Here is a 20,111-nt window from a genome sequence, read left to right on the forward strand (position 1 = left end):
TAATTTGCATTTCTCTAATAAGTAATGATTTAGAGGAAGTTTTTATATGACTGTAGATCTCTTTGATCAACTCATTTGTAAATTGCCTTTGCATGTCCTTTGATCATTTGACAACTGGCGAATGACTTTTTTTTAAAAAAAATCGACTCAGTTCTCTGTATATTTTAGAAATGAGTCCTTTGTCAGAAATATTAGTTGTAAAGATTATTTCCCAGTTTCCATTTCTTTTGCTCCTGGTTACAGTGGTTTTGTCTGTGCAAAAGCTTTTTAATTTAATATAATCAAAATCATCTAGTTTGTTTTTAGTAATGTTCTCCATCTCTTTCTTAGTCATAAACTGCTACCCTTTCCATAGATCTGACAGTTAAACTACTCCTTCATATTCTAGTTTGCTTATAATATTCATTTTTTATGTCAAAATCCTGTGTTCATTTGGATCTTATCTTGGTATAGGGTTTGAGGTGTTGGTCTAATCTAAGTTACTTCCATACTAACTTCCAATTTTCCCAGCAGTTTTTATTGAGAGAGTTTTTTTCCCCAGTAGCTGGACTCTTTGGGTTTATCAAACAACAGATTACTTATAATCATTTCCTGCTGTTGCACCTAGTCTATTCCACTGGTCCACCACTCTATTTCTTAGCCAATACCAGATAGTTTTGATGACTGATGCTTTATAATATAATTTTACATATGGTAGGGCTAAGCTAAGTGATTCTTTTTAACAACAGTCTTCATCCTTCATGACCTCTCTAATTTTTGTTCCTATTAATTACCTTCACCTGGATACTAGTTCTCTTCTGTGTTTTCATGACAATACTTTCTAGATCTTTTCCTAGTTATCATATTCCTCGAGTCTTTCTTCTTTGTATATTTATCACCTGACAATGTGTGAGTATACCCATCAATAAAAGGTCTTCATTCTATTTCGTCTCTTTCTACATTCTCATCAGTTCCTATCTCTTTATTCACTCCCAAATATATGCATTTCTTATTTCTCTCATCCTGTATTTCCAATTTCATCTGCACCTGGATATGGACCTCAAAATTCTCTATTTTGTTAAGATGGCCGTCATTCTTCTACTTATCCAGATTTTAACCTACGAATCATCCTTGACTATTCACATTCACCCACCAACCATTATCAATACTTTGCCAAGTCTTTGATCTTCCTTCTTCAGTGTTTATCACATCTATCCACTCCTCTTTATTCACACTACAATTCTCACCTGGATTATTACAATAGCCTCCTATCTGGCCTCCTTGCATCCAGTCTCTTATGACTGATTCATCCTCTGCATAACAGCCAAACTAATGTTCTTAAATGCAAATCTAACTGTGAGTTTTCTGCTTAAAAAATCTTCATTGTCTTTAAGAAATGCTCTTCTAGTTTGCATTTGAAGTTTTTCACAGTCTGTCTCCAGCCTGCCTTTTTAGGGTGATTACAAATTACACTACTTCATGCATTCAATACCCTGTCTAAACTAGCTTCTATAGTACTATTGTCCATACCAGACATTCTTTCACCCATAACTCTGGTTTTTGTACGGGTTTTTGTACCTACCTTGTTATGTTTGCTTCTTTCAAGACTCAACTCAAATGCAAATAGTTAGCATTTATATAATATGTATGTACACTCACATATATTAGCATTTATATAGTTCTTCAAGGTTTGCAAAGTGCTATATCACCTAGCTACATCTTATTTACTTAATTGTCCTTCACATAGAATATGCTTTTCTTAAATGCAGGGATTTCTTACTCCTCTGAAAACTTACTTTTACACATTATCCTAGTCTAATACCCTACTTAATTTAAACTTGCTATTAATCATTGAATAAATCTCTAAAGAATTTCTAGATAGATATTTATATCTCTAGTTATCTAATTATAGCCTTAACTTTTACTCATTATCCTAGTCTAATACCCTACTTAATTTAAACTTGCTATTAATCATCGAATAATTCTCTAAAGAATTTCTAGATAGATATTTATATCTCTAGTTATCTAATTATAGCCTTAACTATTGTCTGTCTATTTATATTCCTATTTATATTTCTATCTAGTTATACTTATAAATAGAAATCTAGACACACACACACTCATTTAGAAATTGCTTAGAGACTGGAAAGATAAACAAATGCTAATTATTAATAGCAACTTAAAATTAAGTAGGATAGGAAAAAAACCCCCCAAAAGTAGGATACTAAACTAGGACAATCAGTAAAATTAAGTTTTCAGAGGAATAAGAAATCCTTGCTCTCTAGAAACTCATATTCTAAGTGAAATATATATAGATATCTATTAACATCAATAGTTATCAATACTTATAGATTGTTCAACAGATTTATTTAATGATCCATACTAGCTGCTGTTTTCCTCCATAGAGTCAGGAATTCCTGCAGAATTTAAGAGTTCAGTTTCCTTCATTATCTGTATATGTTTTATTTGTTAAAATAGCCAAAGATATTAAAATGTTTCCTCCATCTGCATAATTAAAGTCCCTGATTTATAAGTTTCAGCAGGAATTTGAAAATGAGTTTGTTTCCTTGCAGTCGAATAGAGCACCTGAAATCTCAGAACGATCTACTGACCATAACACTGGAGGAGTGCAAAAGCAATGCTGAGAGGATGAGTATGCTGGTAGGGAAGTATGAGTCCAATGCCACAGCTTTGAGACTTGCATTGCAATATAGGTAGGTCAGTGGTTGTGATTAAAATGATACTAATACTGTCTTTTAAAGCCACCTTTTATTCCAAAATATAAACTTGTCATATTTCTTTCTGGGTAAAGACCAGGTTTGGGATTGATAAGACAGAAGATCACGAAAAATGGTGGTATGAATATTATTGTATTGGAATCTCTTTATAGGTTTAAAAGGAGTCTTAGATTAGCCCATAAAAATAGTTGTGATACCTTCACAAGGACAAAATGATTCACTTTTTCTATACCTCACTGATCAATGAAACTTTTTATGAAGGCTCAGAGTCTTTATAAATCCTGTTAATTTGGAATGTTAGTTTCTCACCCTCTCCTTTTTCCTCCTAAGACACATCAAAAAAACAAAACAAAACAGTTAATCTACTTTTTTAAGTCCTTGAAGTAAGCAGTCCTGTCTCCCTTTGGAAATAGCTCAGGATACAGTCTCCCCAATAGCACAGTGATACAAATTATAGTGTATGAAATAGTGATTACCTTTCAAATCTTTTTCTTTTTTTATCTTTTTTTGTAACCTGTATTTTATTTTTTCTAATTACATGTTCAGCTAGTTTTCAACATTCATTTATTAGAAGATTTTGAGTTCTAAACTTTTCTTCCTCCTATTTCTTTCCCCCTCCCCAAGATGTCAGACAATCTGATATAACATGTGCAATCATGTTAAACATATTTCCACATTAGTCATGTTGTGAAAAAAAGAAATATAACAAAAGGGAAAAGCCATGTAAAAAAATAGAATACTTATTTCTATGTTCACACTCCATCACTTCCTTCCCTGGATGTGGATAGTAGATGGATCAAATGGAGAAGGTACAAGTGTGTTTTCAGGGAGGGCCTATCTCTTCCTAATGATATTTATCTAGCATTTTATAACAACAAGTATTCATGAAATGAGGAGGTAAAATAAATTTATTATCATCCAAATAGGCATAAATTTAAACCTATGCTGCCTATCTTAGGATATGTATCAAAGTAAAACAGCCAAAAGAAGAGCTTCAGACATCTTATTTGCACTCAAACAAGTAGCAACATTTTTCTATCACATCATATTTGTGCTCAGTGTGAATAAGCTTTATGTAAAGATAGGACAGTCTGAATTATACCTTTTGTGATCAAGAGTAAGAAAGGCATTCCTCCATCATCTAGAAAAGGGAAACTTGGACTCCTAGAGTGGAGCCAAGGTGATGACAAGCAGGGAAGAAGTTCCTGGAGTTTTTCCTGAAAAAACTTAATGAAGCCTTTAAAAAGATCCCAAAGAAACAGATAAAAGAAACCCCAAATCAAAAACAGAAAAATAAGTTTTTAGCAAGATATCTTATAGGAATTTCAGGGAAAGGACTTTCCCAAGTGTAAAAGGGCAGTATAGCCCAGTGTAGGTTGGAGAACTGGGAAACCATCACGAGGCTTTTAACCACAGCACAACTAAGATCCCAGTGAAACTCTACCAATAGTGAATGTCTCAATCCCAGCTCAAAAAGCAAAATTTCAAGCCTGGGAAGGTGGTGTAACATTGTACTACCCTAGCACAAGGAACAAACCAGGAATACCTGGTTCCCAGCAAAAAAACCCCCCAAAACTTGGGACTATATATCCTATACCTCAGATACTGAGCTCAACTGACAAAATGACCAAAAAGACATAAAAAGCTATTGTTATCATAGGAGTGATGAAAATATCTACTCAAAAGAGGAAAGTGGTGATAAAATGTCTGCATATGAAGCCTCTGAGGGATTGATTGACCAGCTGGAAAAGGAAACAAAAAAGTTAACTGAAGAAAATAAAACCTTTAAAAACTAGAATTTGATAAATAGAAATGAGTGACTCAGACACCAAGATTCTATCAAACAAAACGAGAAGGTTGGAAAAAAATAAAAGAAAATATAAAGTACCTCTTAGAAAAGTGACTGACCTGTAAATTAGATCTAGGAGAGATAATTTATGAATTATTGGTCTACTTGAAAACCATGATCAGAAAAGGAGACTTGACTAGATGAACTCTGCCATAAAAGAGAAGTGGATAGCAGAGTGGGTTAAAAATCAGAATCCTACAAAATCTTATTTACAAGAAACACCTTTGAAGCAGAGAAATCCACACACTATAAAGGAGCAGAATGTATTATTTTTCAGCTGAATAAAAAAATGAAACAAGTCTAGCAATCTTGATCTCAGACAAAGCAAAAGCAAAAAATAGTTCTAATTAAAATGGCTCAGGAAGGAGAAAGACATTGTAAAGCTAAGACTAACTATAGATGTATTTGTGAAATTTTGTGAAATATTCCTTATAATGCCCATTAATTGGGGATGACAAAACAAACTATGGTATATGAATGTTATATTGTAATATTGTTTTGTGAGAAAAAAGGGACAGGACTTCCAAAAAGCCTTGGGAAGATGTGCATGAACTGATGCTGAACAAAGTGAGCAGAATCAGGAGAACATCATACCCATTAGTACCAACATTGAAAGATGATGAACTACAGTGGAAGCAACTTCTCTCAACAGTTCAGTGATCAAGGACAATCCTTAGAAACCTGTTGAGGAAAATGTTATCCCATACCCAGAGAAGAAACTATGGATTCAGAATGCAGAGCAAAGCATACTATGCTCACTTTTTAGTTCTAATTCTTTCACAGCAGACTAATATGGAAATATGTTAAAAACAATTGTACATGGACAATCATTATCGAGTTGTTTGGGGTGGAGGGAGAGAAGGCAGGGTGGTGGAAAAATTTGGAACTCAAGAACTTCCAAAAGGATGAATGTTGAAAACTATCTTTGCATGTAATCAGAAAATAAATTAAAAAAAAAAAAGAAAAGAAAATGGAGTGAAAATGTATGGCACCCTCCAAATTTAATTTCTCTATAACTTATTGGAAATTGGCCACTATTTCAGTGTTCTTTACATTTCCATTTCATCTGAGCATTAAAAGATGGGCAGATTCATCCCTTGCAGTTTTATTTTATTGAATTGTTTGGTTTTTTCCTAAATTCTAAAATAAAGGAGAAAAAAGTACCATAGTCAGTGTTGATACCAGTAAATATTTAGGAGTGACTTTTTGCTCAATTGTGTTGAATCAGAATAGTTGATAGAGAAAAAAAGACTAAATTCATGTCATGGAGGAAAGTTTCTCAGCTTCTACTCTCATAATGAGTATAATGTATAACAAATAATAACAAATTACTTTAGTGCTTATTATATGTAAAGTGCTTTTTCAGGCAACCTGTATCATAATGATGCATTAACTCCTATTTTACAGATGAGGAAAATGAAATTTAGAAAGGGGGAAGTGACTTTCCCTTGTGAACCTTTTTATTTAGTGTTGCTCCCAGGATTCCAAGTCCTGACTCTCATAACCAGTGTTTTTCTTTTTTTTCCCCCCTATTAAACAATATCTATTTTCTCATCTCTTTGATTACATATATTTTTTTAGTTGAGGACTCTGAATTTTTTGTTTTTCAGTGAGCAATGTATAGAAGCTTATGAACTCCTGTTGGCACTAGCTGAAAGTGAACAGTCTCTTATCCTTGGACAGTTCCAGGCAGCAGGTGTGGGATCTGTGGGTAAGGACCATATGAATGTGTTACTCTCTTTTAGTCCCATTCTGTGCCTCATGCCTATATGTACTCCCCTAAACTCAAGCTTTTGAACTTTTTGTGTTGAATCATCTGATGACAATATGAAACACTTTGTTAAATTATGTTTCTCTTTTTCCCTCTCTCCTGAATAAATTGTTTATTTTGAATAGAATAAGAATTGGAATTGAAAGACCAGAATCACAGACAAGTTAAAAATGGGTTAATAGAATTGCTAGACAATAAGACTGATGCAAGAACAGAAATGATTCAACTTTCTTTTTTTCAGATCAGTAAACCCTATTCTCTCATTGTGTGACATTGGCTTCAAGGAGTTCATTCTTCTGTTGATTTAATTATTTCTAAGTTTTCCTTCCTATAATCAGGCTTTCATAGTTTTTGTGAATGGATTTTTTTTTTGCTTTTTATTTTAGATCATTCTTTCTAAATTGCTATTTTACAAAATACTGGTTCCTTTGAAATAGGATTGAGAAAATGTTCTCTGAGAAAATTTTAAAACTTTTAATGTCTTCCAAAAATATGGAAGTGTAGCATGTTTATTAATTTCCTTGTTTTTTCCCTAAAAGATAATCTCCCTTTGTCCTACAATATTGTCTGCAAGCATTTTAATTCCATTAGGTCATTCTCAGGTTTTTTTAACCATTCTTTTTTTCAAATCAAGCCAGTTACCTTTCCCAGTTCAAAATTGGAGATGCTGCCAGCAATTCCATTAGAAACCTAATTTCTCAGCATCTAGCAGTCAAAAAATTTAAAAACAGACCTATTAACAAATATGGTCATTTAAAAGGGGGAAAATTTTTGGTTTATTTTCAGATTCCATTAGAAAGAATACTTTAGCTTAAATTTCAGGAACATTTTTTCTTTTGTAAACTTGTAGCCCAGAACATGAGCACAACATATACCTACTTATATAGTAGCTGGGTTCATTTAACTAAATATATAGAACCAATAATAAAATAGTTCAAATTTACCTAGGTCTAAGTAATAGGCATTTGTTTTATAAGATAATTTTTTTAGTTATACCATATCTTCGGAACTGAACTCAACAAATTCTAATACTTAAAGGATACATGATTTTATCAGTGTCAGTAGATTTCTTGCAATCTCTCTCCTTTTAGAATCTTCATAAACTGAGGGGGGGAAAATCACTAACTAGTGATCCAAACTGAACCACTGAGCCTCTCTGTACTCGCTAAGATTAGTTCTTAGTTTTATAGGCATGGAATTCATCACTAGATTCATATCTGAAGTTTTTCCAGCTTAGTATAACCTGCTAGCTTCTATATTCTAATGGCATAGCCTTTGAATACCCAGGCTTAGCTCTATACAACAATGATATGTTAGAATAAAATCTTAGTGAAAGAAGGAAGAATAAATTCGAATTTTTTTTAACATGTGACATGAGACAAAAAGATATCTTTGGGAAGGTTAATTTTCAAAAGACAAAAGCTAAAAGCATTAGAGACCCTTCTGTCCACAACTTAGAAGATTTAAAGGGTTAGTTTAGTTTAGGATAGAAAAAGTTTTTTTCATTACCTCTCCCAATTCTCTAATAGACAGGGAAAGTATAATAGTGGCAATGATTGTACCAACTTTTTTCTTATTTATACCCGTGTTTTTGTTGATGTGGTCAACTTCTGTTGAAAAAACTCCCATTACCAGTGCATTTTGACCATTCTTCTACAATTTAAAGTATTGGACAGTTTTCTGAGGACAGTTGGGTGGTGCAGTGCATAGAACACTGGGTTAGGAATCAGGATGACTCATCTTCATGAGTTCAAATCCAGCCTAATACTAACTGTATGACCTTGGACAAGTCACTTAATCTAGTATGCCTCTTCTGTAAAATGAGGTAGAGGAAAAAATGGCAAACTACTCCTGTGGATTTGGAAGGAAAACCTCAACTGTAGGGAGTGGAGTCCTGAGTTCTCCCCTAAACATCTTCAAATACCTTTAAATAATGACTGAACAAATTCTAGAGCTGTACCACTCACAGAGTGAAACAATTTTGTAGTTCAAGACCATTCAGGAAGTCAGCAGGAATGCCTGTTCCAGCCGGGTTGAGGGTGGAGCACAGTCCGGCCCATACTATACCTCTGCATACCAGGAATGGGTCGGGGGACTGAATCAGTGGCAACAGTGGCGTTTTCCAGACCTCTCTACCCAGATATTTATGTCAAAGACAACTAGAAGGTTGCAACAGGGTGAGAGTAGAGTACAGTCCCTTGCAGCCTGTGTAAGCACAGACAGGACCCGACCAAACCAGGAACAGGCCTTGGGAGCTGCTGAATCTGCAGTGGGAGCAGCTGCTTCCAGAGCTCACCTCCCACAGACAGTAAGGGGGTTGAACAACTGGTCACAAGAAGCTTGCTGGAGTCTCTTTACTAGCTCTAAGGCAGGACTCTATTGCTTTGCCCATATTTAGATTCCTTTGTGGCAGACTTGAGAGGAGGAGAAGCTCTAGTACATTAGAACTTATGGCCACAGTAGAGCAGTGACCCTCCTCAAAGTTCCAGGACAGAAAAGAGTGACTGTGATCTCTTATATACCAGACTACAAGTCAGAAGAGCAGCAAACACATCTCTTCTTAGAGTGTAACACCTTAAAGGAATTGAAAACTAGAAGTATCTCTGGTAACAACTGTACAAAGCTTCCAAGGCTTAGGATGGTGCACCCTCCATCTTGGAAGCAGAGCCCTACTTTAACAAAGAGTTAATATCAAGTAAGAAGAAAAAAATTCTGACCATAGAAAGTTACTGAGGTGACAAGGCAAAAGGCTCACTCAGAAGATTTCTCAAAAAAAAAAATGAATTGAGCTCAGAAGAGTTAAAAAGGAATTTTGAAACTCAAGTAAGAGAGCAACGGAAAAATTGGGGAAACAAATGAGAATGATTCAAGAAAATCATGAAAAAAGTTAACAGCCTGATAAAAGAAACATTAAAAAATAATGAAGAAAATAGCACCTTAAAAATTAGACTAAGCCAAGTGACAAAAGAGGTATAAAAGCCAATCCCAAGAAGAATGCTTTAAAAAAGTACAATTGACCAAGTTGAAAATGTGGTACAAAAAGCTCATTGAAGAAAATTATTTATAAATTAGAATTGAGCAAATGGAAGCTAATGACTATGAGAAATCAAGAAATAATAAAATAAAACCCCAGAAATGGACAAAAATAGACAACAATGTGAAAAAGCTCATTGGGAAAACAACTGACCTGGAAAATAGATCCAGGAGAGAAGAATTTTAAATTATTGAACTACCTTAAAGTCATGATCAAAAACAGCCTGGACAATATCTTTCTAGAAATTATCGAGGAAAACTACCCTAATAGAACCAGAGGGTAAGATAGAAATTGAAAGAATCCACCAATCACCTCCTGAAAAAGATCCCCAAATGAAAACTCTCAGGAATATTGTATTCAAATTGTAGAGCTTCCAGCTAAGAGAAAATATTGCAAGCAGCCAGAAAGAAACAATTCAAATATTATGGAGCTGTAGTCAGGATAATTCAAGATTTAGTAGCTCCTACATTAAAAGATGGAAGAATTTAGAATATGATATTCCAGAAGACAAAAGAATTTGAATTATAACTGAGAATCACCTATCCAACAAAACTCAGCATATTTTTTCAGGGGAAAAAATGAAATAGGAAACCTTCAAACTTTCTTGATGAAAATACCAAGAACTGAATATAAATTTTCACTTTCAAATATAATATTCAAGAGAAGCCTAAAAAGCTGTTAATAGAATTTTACTGAGCCAGTCTCTAACCCGGGCAAAACAGAACAGATTAGAAACAGAGTGCCTGTAATCAAATAGTTTAATTAATTTCTTTCATTGCAAGGAACATATTTACAAATTGGGATTTTTCTACCTTGATTTAGTGGAAGTAAAGATTATATACATGATTATAAGGGAAAAGGGAATGGGAAGGTTGGATCACAAAACAATTAGCTTTAGGATTTGAGTGATTTTTCTCAGGATAAGCCCATTAGAACTGGACAAATATATCAATCACAGCATATTTTGGGAGTTGTGATCATCCAAGTAGGACACAACACAGTTGTCTTTGAATCCTTTGGGAATGGCTGAATTGATTTTTTAGTCTTGGGGGGTACATTATTATTTTATTTGGGTACAGAACAGGTTGCAAAATTTTTTGATTCCCTTCACTTCACACAGGGAAATACAGAGCAGGGAAAGAATGCAGACTTGTCAAGATTAACAAATTACATTAGACTGCTTTGTTCTCACCAATGCCTGTGAAAAAGATCTCTAAAAAATAAAAATTAATAATACTTTCATTGCACATATATTAATCAATATGAAAATCATAATTCTATTTTAACAAAAGCAGATGGAAAAGGAAATCATTTGGGATTTAATAATATTAAAGTGTATATATGTGAAGATGATACTGGTAAGTCTCATATTTTCACATTATTAGAATAGTTAGGAGTGTATATATATATATATATATATATATATTTAGAGAAGATACAGGAATGAGTTGAGTTTGAAGGTATGACATACAGAAAAATTAAATTATGAGGTAAAGAGGAATATACTGGGAGAAAAGGAAAGGGAGATGAATAATGGGGTAAGTAACTTCACATAAAATAGGCAAGAGAAAACTTTTACAGCAAAGGGGAAGAAGGGGGGTTGATGAGAGGGAGGTGAATAAACCTTTACTTTGATCAGAATTGTTTCAAAGAGGGAATAGCAAACACTCTCCATTTGGTGTAGAAATCTATCTTACCCTACAGTAAAATGGAAGAGATTTTCAAAAACACAGTCCTTTTGAGTAGGCATCGTGAAAGGAGAAAGAGAGAGAATAGAATAAAAAGAGAGAAATAGGATGGAAGAAAAAAGTTTGCAATACTTGCTAACTGTAAAAAAACCTTTAGTAAATTTTTCTTATAAAGGCCTCATTTCTCAAACATGTAGAAAACTGAGCTAGATTTAGAAAAATAAGAGCCATTCCCCAATTGATATGAATAGTTTTCAGAAGAAGTTGTTCATAGCCATGTGAAAAAATACTCTAACTCACCATTGATTGGAAAAATACAAATTAACACAATTCTGAGATACTATTGCATATCTATTAAATATGCCAATAGGATAGAAAGCGAAAGTGACAAATATTGGAGGGGATGTAGGAAAAATGAGATGATGGAGTTGTGAACTTTTTAAATCATTCTGTAGAGCAATTTGGAACTATGCCCAATGGGCTATAAAATTACCCATTATCCTTTGACCCAGTAATACTAACTAATACTAGGTCTGTATTCCAAAAGAGATAAAAAATGAAAAGGAAAAGGACCTATATATACAAAAATATTTTTACCAACTCCTTTATGGAAGCAAAATTTAGGAATTTGAGGGGAACCCCATCAATTGGGAAATGGCTGAATAAATTTGTGATATGTGATTATGAAGAATACTATTCTGCTTTAAGTAATGATGAGCATGTTGATGTCTGTAAAAAAACCTGTAAAGATGTAGCTGATGCAAGGCAACTGTGTACAAAGTAACAGCTACATTAATGATTTAGCTGTTCTCAGTTTACAATGATCCAAGACAACTCTGAAGGATTTATGATGAAAATTGCTTTCTATCCTCAGGGAAATAAAACCCAAAAAACTAATAGTGTCTGAATATAGATTGAAGCATACTATTTTAAATCTTTCTTTTTTCTTTTATATTTTATTTATTTATTTTTCCAACTATATGCAACGGTAGTTTTTAACCAATCACTTTTTTTTGCAAGGTTTTGAGTTTTACAATTTTTCTTTCTCTCTCCCTTCCCTCCCCTCTCCCAACAGAAAGCAATCTGATATAGGCTCTACATTCATAACCACACTAAACATAAATTGATACTATTTATCTTTATTTTTATTAAGGTTTTTTGTTCTATATTTTCTTTCATAACATGATTGTTTTGGAAAATGTTTTGCATAACTGTATGTATAACAAAGTTCTTGCCTTCTCAATGAGGGAGTGTAGAGAGGGAGGACTGAAGTGAATTTTGAAGTCAAAGTTTAAAAAAATGAATGTTAGAAATTGTTTTTACATGTAATTAGGGAAAAATGAAATAATAAACTTTATTTCTTTTTTTTTGAGGTTTTTTCCCAAGGCATTGGGCTTAAGTGACTTATCCAAAGCCACACAGTTAGGTAATTATTAAGTGTCTGAGGCTGGATTTGAACTCAGGTACTTCTGACTTCAGAGCCAGTGCTCTATCCACTGCGCCACCTAGCTGCCCCCCCAAATAAACTTAAAAAAAAAAAAGAAATCCACAAATGAAATCATGAAGAATGGAACCCAATTGAAAAATGACTCAACAATAATAGTTTCCTGAGGCAAAAAAAAGATTTTTCCAATGGACTCACAGCCAGAAAAGGTAGTAGCCCAGTGCTTCTAGACTCTCAGTTTCCAGTTCACTATCCATCTTATATAATGCTGCCTCTTATTTGTGCCAGTGAAATGTAATTACCAGTATTTTGAACAATGTTTGAATCCAGTATGATTTTTTTGTTTCTCTAAGCTTCCACAGAGATAAAAATTTCATGCTTCATTTGCCATTTTTTATCAATAATAGAAGCTAGATTTATGTACTGCTTTAATGTTTTCAAAGCTCTTTACATTTGTTTTCTTGTTTGCTCTCTTATAGATCATGGGCAGCTAGGTGGTGCATTCAGGAGGACCCGAGTTCAAATTCTAAGACGCTTGATGTTTTACTAGCTGTGTCTTCCTGAGCAAGTGATTTAACTCTAATTGCCTCACCAAAAACCAAAAAGAGGTTAACTATAGATCAGCTAAACTAATAGTAGAAATATAATAGTACAGGTAAAGGAAATCTAGAGATAATTCAGTACTTTCTAGTTAAACAAATCTTTTAGTTGGAAAATGAAAGATTATACAATAAGAAAACCAGAATGAGAACTCAGAGGTGCTGACATTTAGTTTAATGCCTTTTGCCCCATAGTATCCTGTTTCTCATTCATTGAATAATTCAGTATTGCCTGCCTATGTTCCTCCCCAGTCTTATGATATGTCAATTATTCCACTGATTACTTTACAACTTAGGGGACCAGACAAGAGATGAAAATATTACCCAGATGTTGAAGCATGCTCATGATTGCCGGAAGACAGCTGAGAATGCTGCCAAAGCCTTGCTGATGAAGCTGGATGGAAGCTGTGGGGGAGCATTTGCTGTCCCTGGTTATAGTGTACAACCTTGGGAGAGCCTTTCTTCCAATAGCCATACCAGGTAACCAGAACACATTTTCTTTCCTGTCGTGTGTGTGTGTGTGTGTGTGTGTGTGTGTGTGTGTGTGTATGTGTGTATGTTGTGCACACATGAAGGTAGAAATGAACATGCTTTCAGTCATCATCAAGCTTGGATGACCTCATTCTTTTAAAATCTTGACCATATTCCTCTCAAGAAAGAATCATTAAAATTTAGAGCTGGAAGGGATGTCTTTAGAAATCATCTAATCAAACCTTAACCTTTACTGATGAAGAAACTGAGGCTAAGGAAGTCCTAATATTGTAGAAGAATTCTGGACTTTTAGTCAGAGGACCTACATTCAAGTTCCATATTTGCTACTTAATTCTTGGTGTGACACTAAGCAATTCACTCAATTTCTCTGGGTCTAATTTTCCTCAACATAAAAATGAGGGTATCTCTTATCTGAACTGTTAAAAACAAGTTCAAATGTACGTTTGAACTAAGTATTAAAAAATGATATATTTGCTTGTTTTTATCAGCAAAGAATAGTACTACTTTCTCTGTGACTAAAATGTTACTTGTTTACCATTAGATATCTTGTGAGGTTTTTCAATAAATATTTGTCAAACATTATTGCAGTTTTGATTCTGCCAAAAACTCTTTCTGGTCATTCCAGTATAGAAGAAATATTTTCTAAATTATCCGATCTTTTTCCATGTGGAGATCAAGTATGTAGAGCTATATACAATTTAAACTGAATTTATATTTTAGGGTAGGAAATACTGCTATTTTTATTAGTGTCAGAAAGTATATCACTGAAAGGGTTTTAATATTTGCCATATGGGTAGTGCATGTAGGTGCCTTCCTTAACCTCCAGCGAAAGGCAGAATCCCTGCCACCACCACACCCACCTCACTAAATTCATCTGACCAGTTGCCCAAAGTCATATTTCCTCCTTATTCCAGCTTATTCTGACAGTTGACTTCCTCTCATATACAGGCTGGCATTTTATTTAGTTATTGGCTTCAGTGCAAAAAAAACCAGGTATTTTTCCTAATGGTATGTTCAAATGTATCATATCTATGATTTTATATAAATTTGGCATATAGGCATATGCCAGTTAATTATCAGTGACAGTTTTTCTTCTTAGACCATTTAAGACTGGCAGACCCTCTGTGTGGTAAATGTTCAATAAAGTAACCCTCCTCCATCTGGAGTTATGTAAGGAAAAAAAGTTTTATCACTATTTGTTTAGAAAGGAGATAAAGATAAAAAGAAAAACAAAATTTTCTATCCTAATTGGGCTCTGTATATACAAATTTAAGCCATCTCAAAGTTTTATACATATTGGTACTTAGAAAAAAATCTCAATTACTTATTACTTAACTCTGTTGTTCTCTACATCATCATATATGTAAAAAGAGATTAATTTTGTTTTTTCTTTGCCCATATTTGTTTCAATTTCTTTACATTGTTTATAACTTTCATCTCTAGCACAAAATTAAATTATATTGTGATAATGAGCATAAAATCATAACTTTTTCTTTTACTTATGTTTGCTCTTGGCTTTTGATAAAAACTATTCTATAAAAGAAAGGTATAATTGTTATAATTTGTGGAGTCTTAATAGACATGATTATTAGATTATGAAAAAATACTTTAATCTCCCTTGATATATTTCAAAATTATTAACAATATTAAAATTATACTTCTTACTTATGTTGAATGAACCCTGAGTCCATGGTATAAACTCAACCTGGTATATAATTTGTCTTTGTTTTTTTGTTAATAATGGGCTTTTTGCATTTACATTTAAAGAGTTTTCACCCTTTATTTTTATAAGAGTTTGAGTTCCAAATTTTTCTCCCCTCTTCTGCATCCCCGCCCCGCCTCAAACCAGCAAGTAATCTGATAAAGGTTATACATGTATACTCATGTTAAACATATTTCCATATTAAGGCTGTTACTAAAGAATCAGAAAAAAATTTTAAAATCTGTGAAAAAGAAAAAAAAACAAAAAATCAAATATAAGAAGTTAATATGGTCTGCATTAAGACTCCATATAGTTCTTTCTCAGGATGGGACACATGTCCACATGTATTTTTGGTATTGTCTTTGATCTTTGTATTCCTGTGAAGAGCTAAGTCCTTCATAGTTTTATCAGGCAATATTGCTGCTACTGTGTACAGTGTTTCTCCTGGATCTGTTAACTTCACTCAGCATTAATTTATCTAGATTTTGCTAAAATCAACTTAGTCATTATTTATTATAGAATAATAGCATAATATCACAACTAGCTAGCCATTCTCTGATGGACAATTTCTCAATTTCAATTTCTTTACCAACATAAAAAGAGCTGGTATAAATATTTTTGCATATGTGGATCATTTTCTCTTTTATATGATCTCTTTGGAAAGAGATTAGTAGTGATATTGCTGAATCAAAGTGAATGCACAGTTTTTTAGAACCTTTTGGTTGAAGTTCCAAATTGCTCTCCAAAATGGTTGGATCACTTCATAACTGTACCAAGAATGCATTTTTGCTATATTTAGTTTTGATTCTGACAAAAACTTTCTGGTTATTCCAGTATTATTGAGGATGTAATATTATCCGAATTTTCCCACATCTCCACCATTTATCATTTTCTTTTTCTGTCCTATCAGCTTAATAATTTTTCTACCCAATCCCTTCTCACCAGTGTTTTGCTTCTGTCCACCTCTCTCTGCTTTCTAACAGCCCCATTTTTTCTTTCCCTTCTCTCCTACTTTTGTCCTTCCTTCTATCAGCCCCGTCTTCCTTTTTCTTTCCCTTTGCCTTTCCCTTCCTGTCTCCCCAAGATAAATTTCTAAGCCCAATTCAGTATGTGTAATTCCCTCTTAGAGGCAAATCTGATTAAAGTAAGATTCAAGTAATACTCATTGCTTCCCTCCTTTTCTTCTACTATAAAAAGTTCTTTGGGCTTCTTCGAGTGATATAATTTACCCTACTCTTTCTCCCTTTTCCTCTTCTCTTCAACCCTATTTATTCATGATTTAAGTTTTTTTTTAATATTATCACATTAAAATCAACTTGTACCCACACCCTCTATCCATGTATATTCCTTTGAACTGCACAAATAGAGATACAGTTCTCACAAGACTTACAAATATCATCTTCCCACATAGGGATGTAACATTTTAATTTTTATTGAATACAATGTTTTAATTTTCTTTCCTGTTTTCCTTTCGTGTATCTCTTGAGTCTTGTAATTGAAGTTGGAGTTTTCTGTTCAACTTTGGTTCTATTCTTCAGGGAAGTCCCCTATTTTATTGAATGTCCATCTTTTCCCCAAAAGATTAATGCCCAGGAAGGGGAAGAGGAAATGCTTCTGTACAAGTGAAGCAATTTTATTCTATCAAAAACAAAAAAGATAAGGTTCAGTTTTGAAGGGGTAGTTGATTCTTTTTTTTTTTAGGTTTTTGCAAGGCAAATGGGGTTAAGTGGCTTTCCCAAGGCCACACAGCTAGGTAATTATTAAGTGTCTGAGGTGGGATTTGAACTCAGGTACTTCTGACTCCAGGGCAAGTGCTCTCTATCCACTGCTGCCACCTAGCTGCCCCTGGGGTAATTGATTCTTAGTTATAGTAATCCAAGCTCCTCTTCTGAATATCATATTCCTTCAATGATGAAACTGCCAAGTCTGTTTTAATTCCTTATTATTTGAATTGTTTCTTTCTGGTTAGCTACAGTATTTTCTCCTTGGCCTGATAATTCTGAAATTTGCCTGTAATATTACTCAAGTTTTCATTTTGGAATCAGGGGGAGATTGATTGATTTTTTTTCAGTGACTATTTTACCCTCTGGTTTTAGGCCAGCATTGTATTTTTTTAAGGGTTTTTTTTTTGCAAGGCAAATGGGGTTAAGTGGCTTGCCCAAGGCCACACAGCTAGGTAATTATTAAGTGTCTGAAACCGGATTTGAACCCAGGTACTCCTGACTCCAAGGCCAGTGCTTTATCCACTACGCCACCTAGCCGCCCAGTGTATATTTTTCAACTGATATTTTATTTTATTTTTTCAATTATATGTTATGAACATTTTTCAATATTCATCTACATGCAAATGCATATTTTTAAGTTATATAATTTTTCCCCCTCCCTCCCCATCCCCCCTCCCCTCAGTGTGAATTGTCAGGTGAATATTGTGCATACACATTTGTGTTTAAGATTAGTCATTTTCAGTGTGAGGAATTAGGATTAAGGGGAAAGAAAGAAAAACATGAGATAGAAAAGAAATGCATGAGAGAAAGAATTATTCAGATTCTATAGGGTTGTTTTTGTTTTTTGTCTTTTTAGTTTTGTTTAGTTTTTCTTCTGGATGAGGATAGCCTAGTCCATCCATAGCCTCTCTCCAAGGGTAGTCCTAGCTCTCTGAAGTGCTGAAAAGAACTTCATTCATCATGTTTGATCAGCTCACAATATTGTTGCTAATATGTACAATGTTCTCTTGGTTCTGCTCCCTTTGCTCACCATTTGTCCTTTAATTCCTTCCATGCTTTTCCAGAGTGCAGCCGTTCATGGTTTCTTATAGAACAGTAGTTCTCTGTAACAGTCATATACCTTAACTTGTTCAGCCATTCCTCAAATGATGGGCATTCCCTCAATTTCTAACTCTTTGCCACTTCAAAAGGAGCTGCTGAAATTATTTTGGCACATATGGGATTTTTCCTGTTTTCAATGATTTATTCTGGATTGGGCCTAGTATTAGTATTGCTAGGTCAAAGGGTATGATCAATTTTATTGCTCTTTGGGCATGCTTCTATGTTCTCCAGAATGCTTGGATCAGTTCACAAGTCCACCAAAAATGCATTGATTGTTTTCCCTTTTTGTCATCTTAGCCAATCTGATAGATATGAGGTGGAACCTCATAGTTGTTTTAATTTGCATTTTTCAATTAGTAATGATTTGGAGCAAATGAAAAGATACTTATATATAGCTTTAATTCATACAGTTTCTGAGTTTGTTTTGGGAGGTAGATTCCCAAGTATTTAATGTTGTTTGCAGCTAACTTTAGCTATCTATCTGTCTATCTATGCAAGGCAAATGGGGTTAAGTGGCTTGCCCAAGGCCACACAGCTAGGTAATTATTAAGTGTCTGAGGCCCGATTTGAACTCGGGTACTCCTTCCTGACTCCGGGGCCGGAGCTCTATTCACTGCGCCACCTAGCCATCCCCCGCAGTTAACTTTAAATGGAATTTCTCTTTCTGTCTCTTGCTCTTGGGCTTTATTGTTCATATATAGTAATGCTAATGATTTGTGTGGATTTATTTTATATCCTGCTACTTTGCTGAAATTGTCAGTTGTTTAAATGATGTTCTTGGGTTCTCTAAGTATACCATCATATTATCTGCAAAGAGTGTATATTTTGCTTCCTCATTGCCAATTCTGTCAGTGTAAGTTTGCTTGATAATTTTATCAAAGATGCTGTTCAAGTTGTTTTTTTTTTTATCATGGATTTCAGGATGTCCAATAATTCTTTAATTATCTCTCCTGGATTTGTTTTCCAGGTCAGTTGTTTTTACAATGAAGTTATTTTGCATCTTTTATTTTTTCGTTCTTTTGATTTTTCCCCACCTCTGATTCTTGATTTCTCACAGAGTCATTAGCTTCCACTTGCCTAATTCTGATTTTTAAGGAATTATTTTTTCAGTTAACTTTTGTATCTCCTTTTCCATCTGGCAAGTTCTACTTTTAAAGTAATTTTCTTAAGTGGATTTTTTTTCTATTTGACCATTTTCATTTTGTAAGGAGTTTTCTGCATCCTTTCCCAAGTGTGCTTCCTTTTTCAAATTGTTAACTCTCTCTTGCATTATTCTTTTTTCTTTTTTCCAATTTTTTCTTCTATCTTTTTTACTTAATTTTTAAATTCTTTTTGTGCTCTTCCAAGAGCACTTTTTGGGTTTGAGATCTATTCATTTTTCTCTCTGGAGCTTCACATAAAGGTGTTTTCCCACTGTCCTTTTCTGAGTTAGTGATTTGGTCTTCCTTGTTGCCACAGTAGATTTTAATGGGTCTTGGCTTTTTTATATTTGTTACTATTTTTTTAGCCTATGTCCTGGACATTAATTACTGTAATTTCTCCTTTTTTCATTTCCTTATGAACAATTTGATTTTACAGTCTTTTTAAACAGCAGGTTACTTGCCTATCATTTACAAACTGCCTCAATTTATCAAAACAGTAACCTTTTTACTTTTAATTTTTATTGCTATTTGGGGCAACTAGATGGCAAAGTGAATAGCACAATCCTGGAGTCAGGAGCTCCTGACTCCTGCCTCAGACACTTAATAATTACCTAGCTGTGTGATCTTGGGGAAGTCATTTAACCCTATTGCCTTGCAAAAAAAGAAACCAAAAAACCCCTAAATTTTGTTGCTTTTTAATTTCAGTAATTTCTACTTACTTAGTTGGGGTTTGTATGAATTGCTGTTCAAGTTTCTTTTATAATTTCAAGCCTAATTTATTTGCTCTTTCCCACTTTTCTTTTTGAAAGTGTCTAGATAGTTATAATCTTTACCCCTCATAACTGTTT

General features: G+C 33.8%; 1 protein-coding gene across 4 annotated transcripts in view; it reads left to right on the forward strand.

Moving 5' to 3' along the window:
- MCC (MCC regulator of WNT signaling pathway) overlaps nt 1-20,111 on the forward strand; it is a 219,108-nt gene that overhangs the window by 121,542 nt on the left and 77,455 nt on the right. For all 4 annotated transcript variants that reach the window (XM_074202759.1, XM_074202757.1, XM_074202758.1 and 1 more), the window contains 3 exons: nt 2,553-2,693; nt 6,177-6,277; nt 13,399-13,582. In XM_074202759.1, coding sequence (XP_074058860.1) covers nt 2,553-2,693; nt 6,177-6,277; nt 13,399-13,582 — 426 coding nt within the window. The remainder of the gene's footprint in view (nt 1-2,552; nt 2,694-6,176; nt 6,278-13,398; nt 13,583-20,111) is intronic.

The sequence above is a fragment of the Macrotis lagotis genome, chromosome X (assembly GCF_037893015.1).
Source record: "Macrotis lagotis isolate mMagLag1 chromosome X, bilby.v1.9.chrom.fasta, whole genome shotgun sequence".
NCBI lineage: Eukaryota > Metazoa > Chordata > Mammalia > Peramelemorphia > Peramelidae > Macrotis > Macrotis lagotis.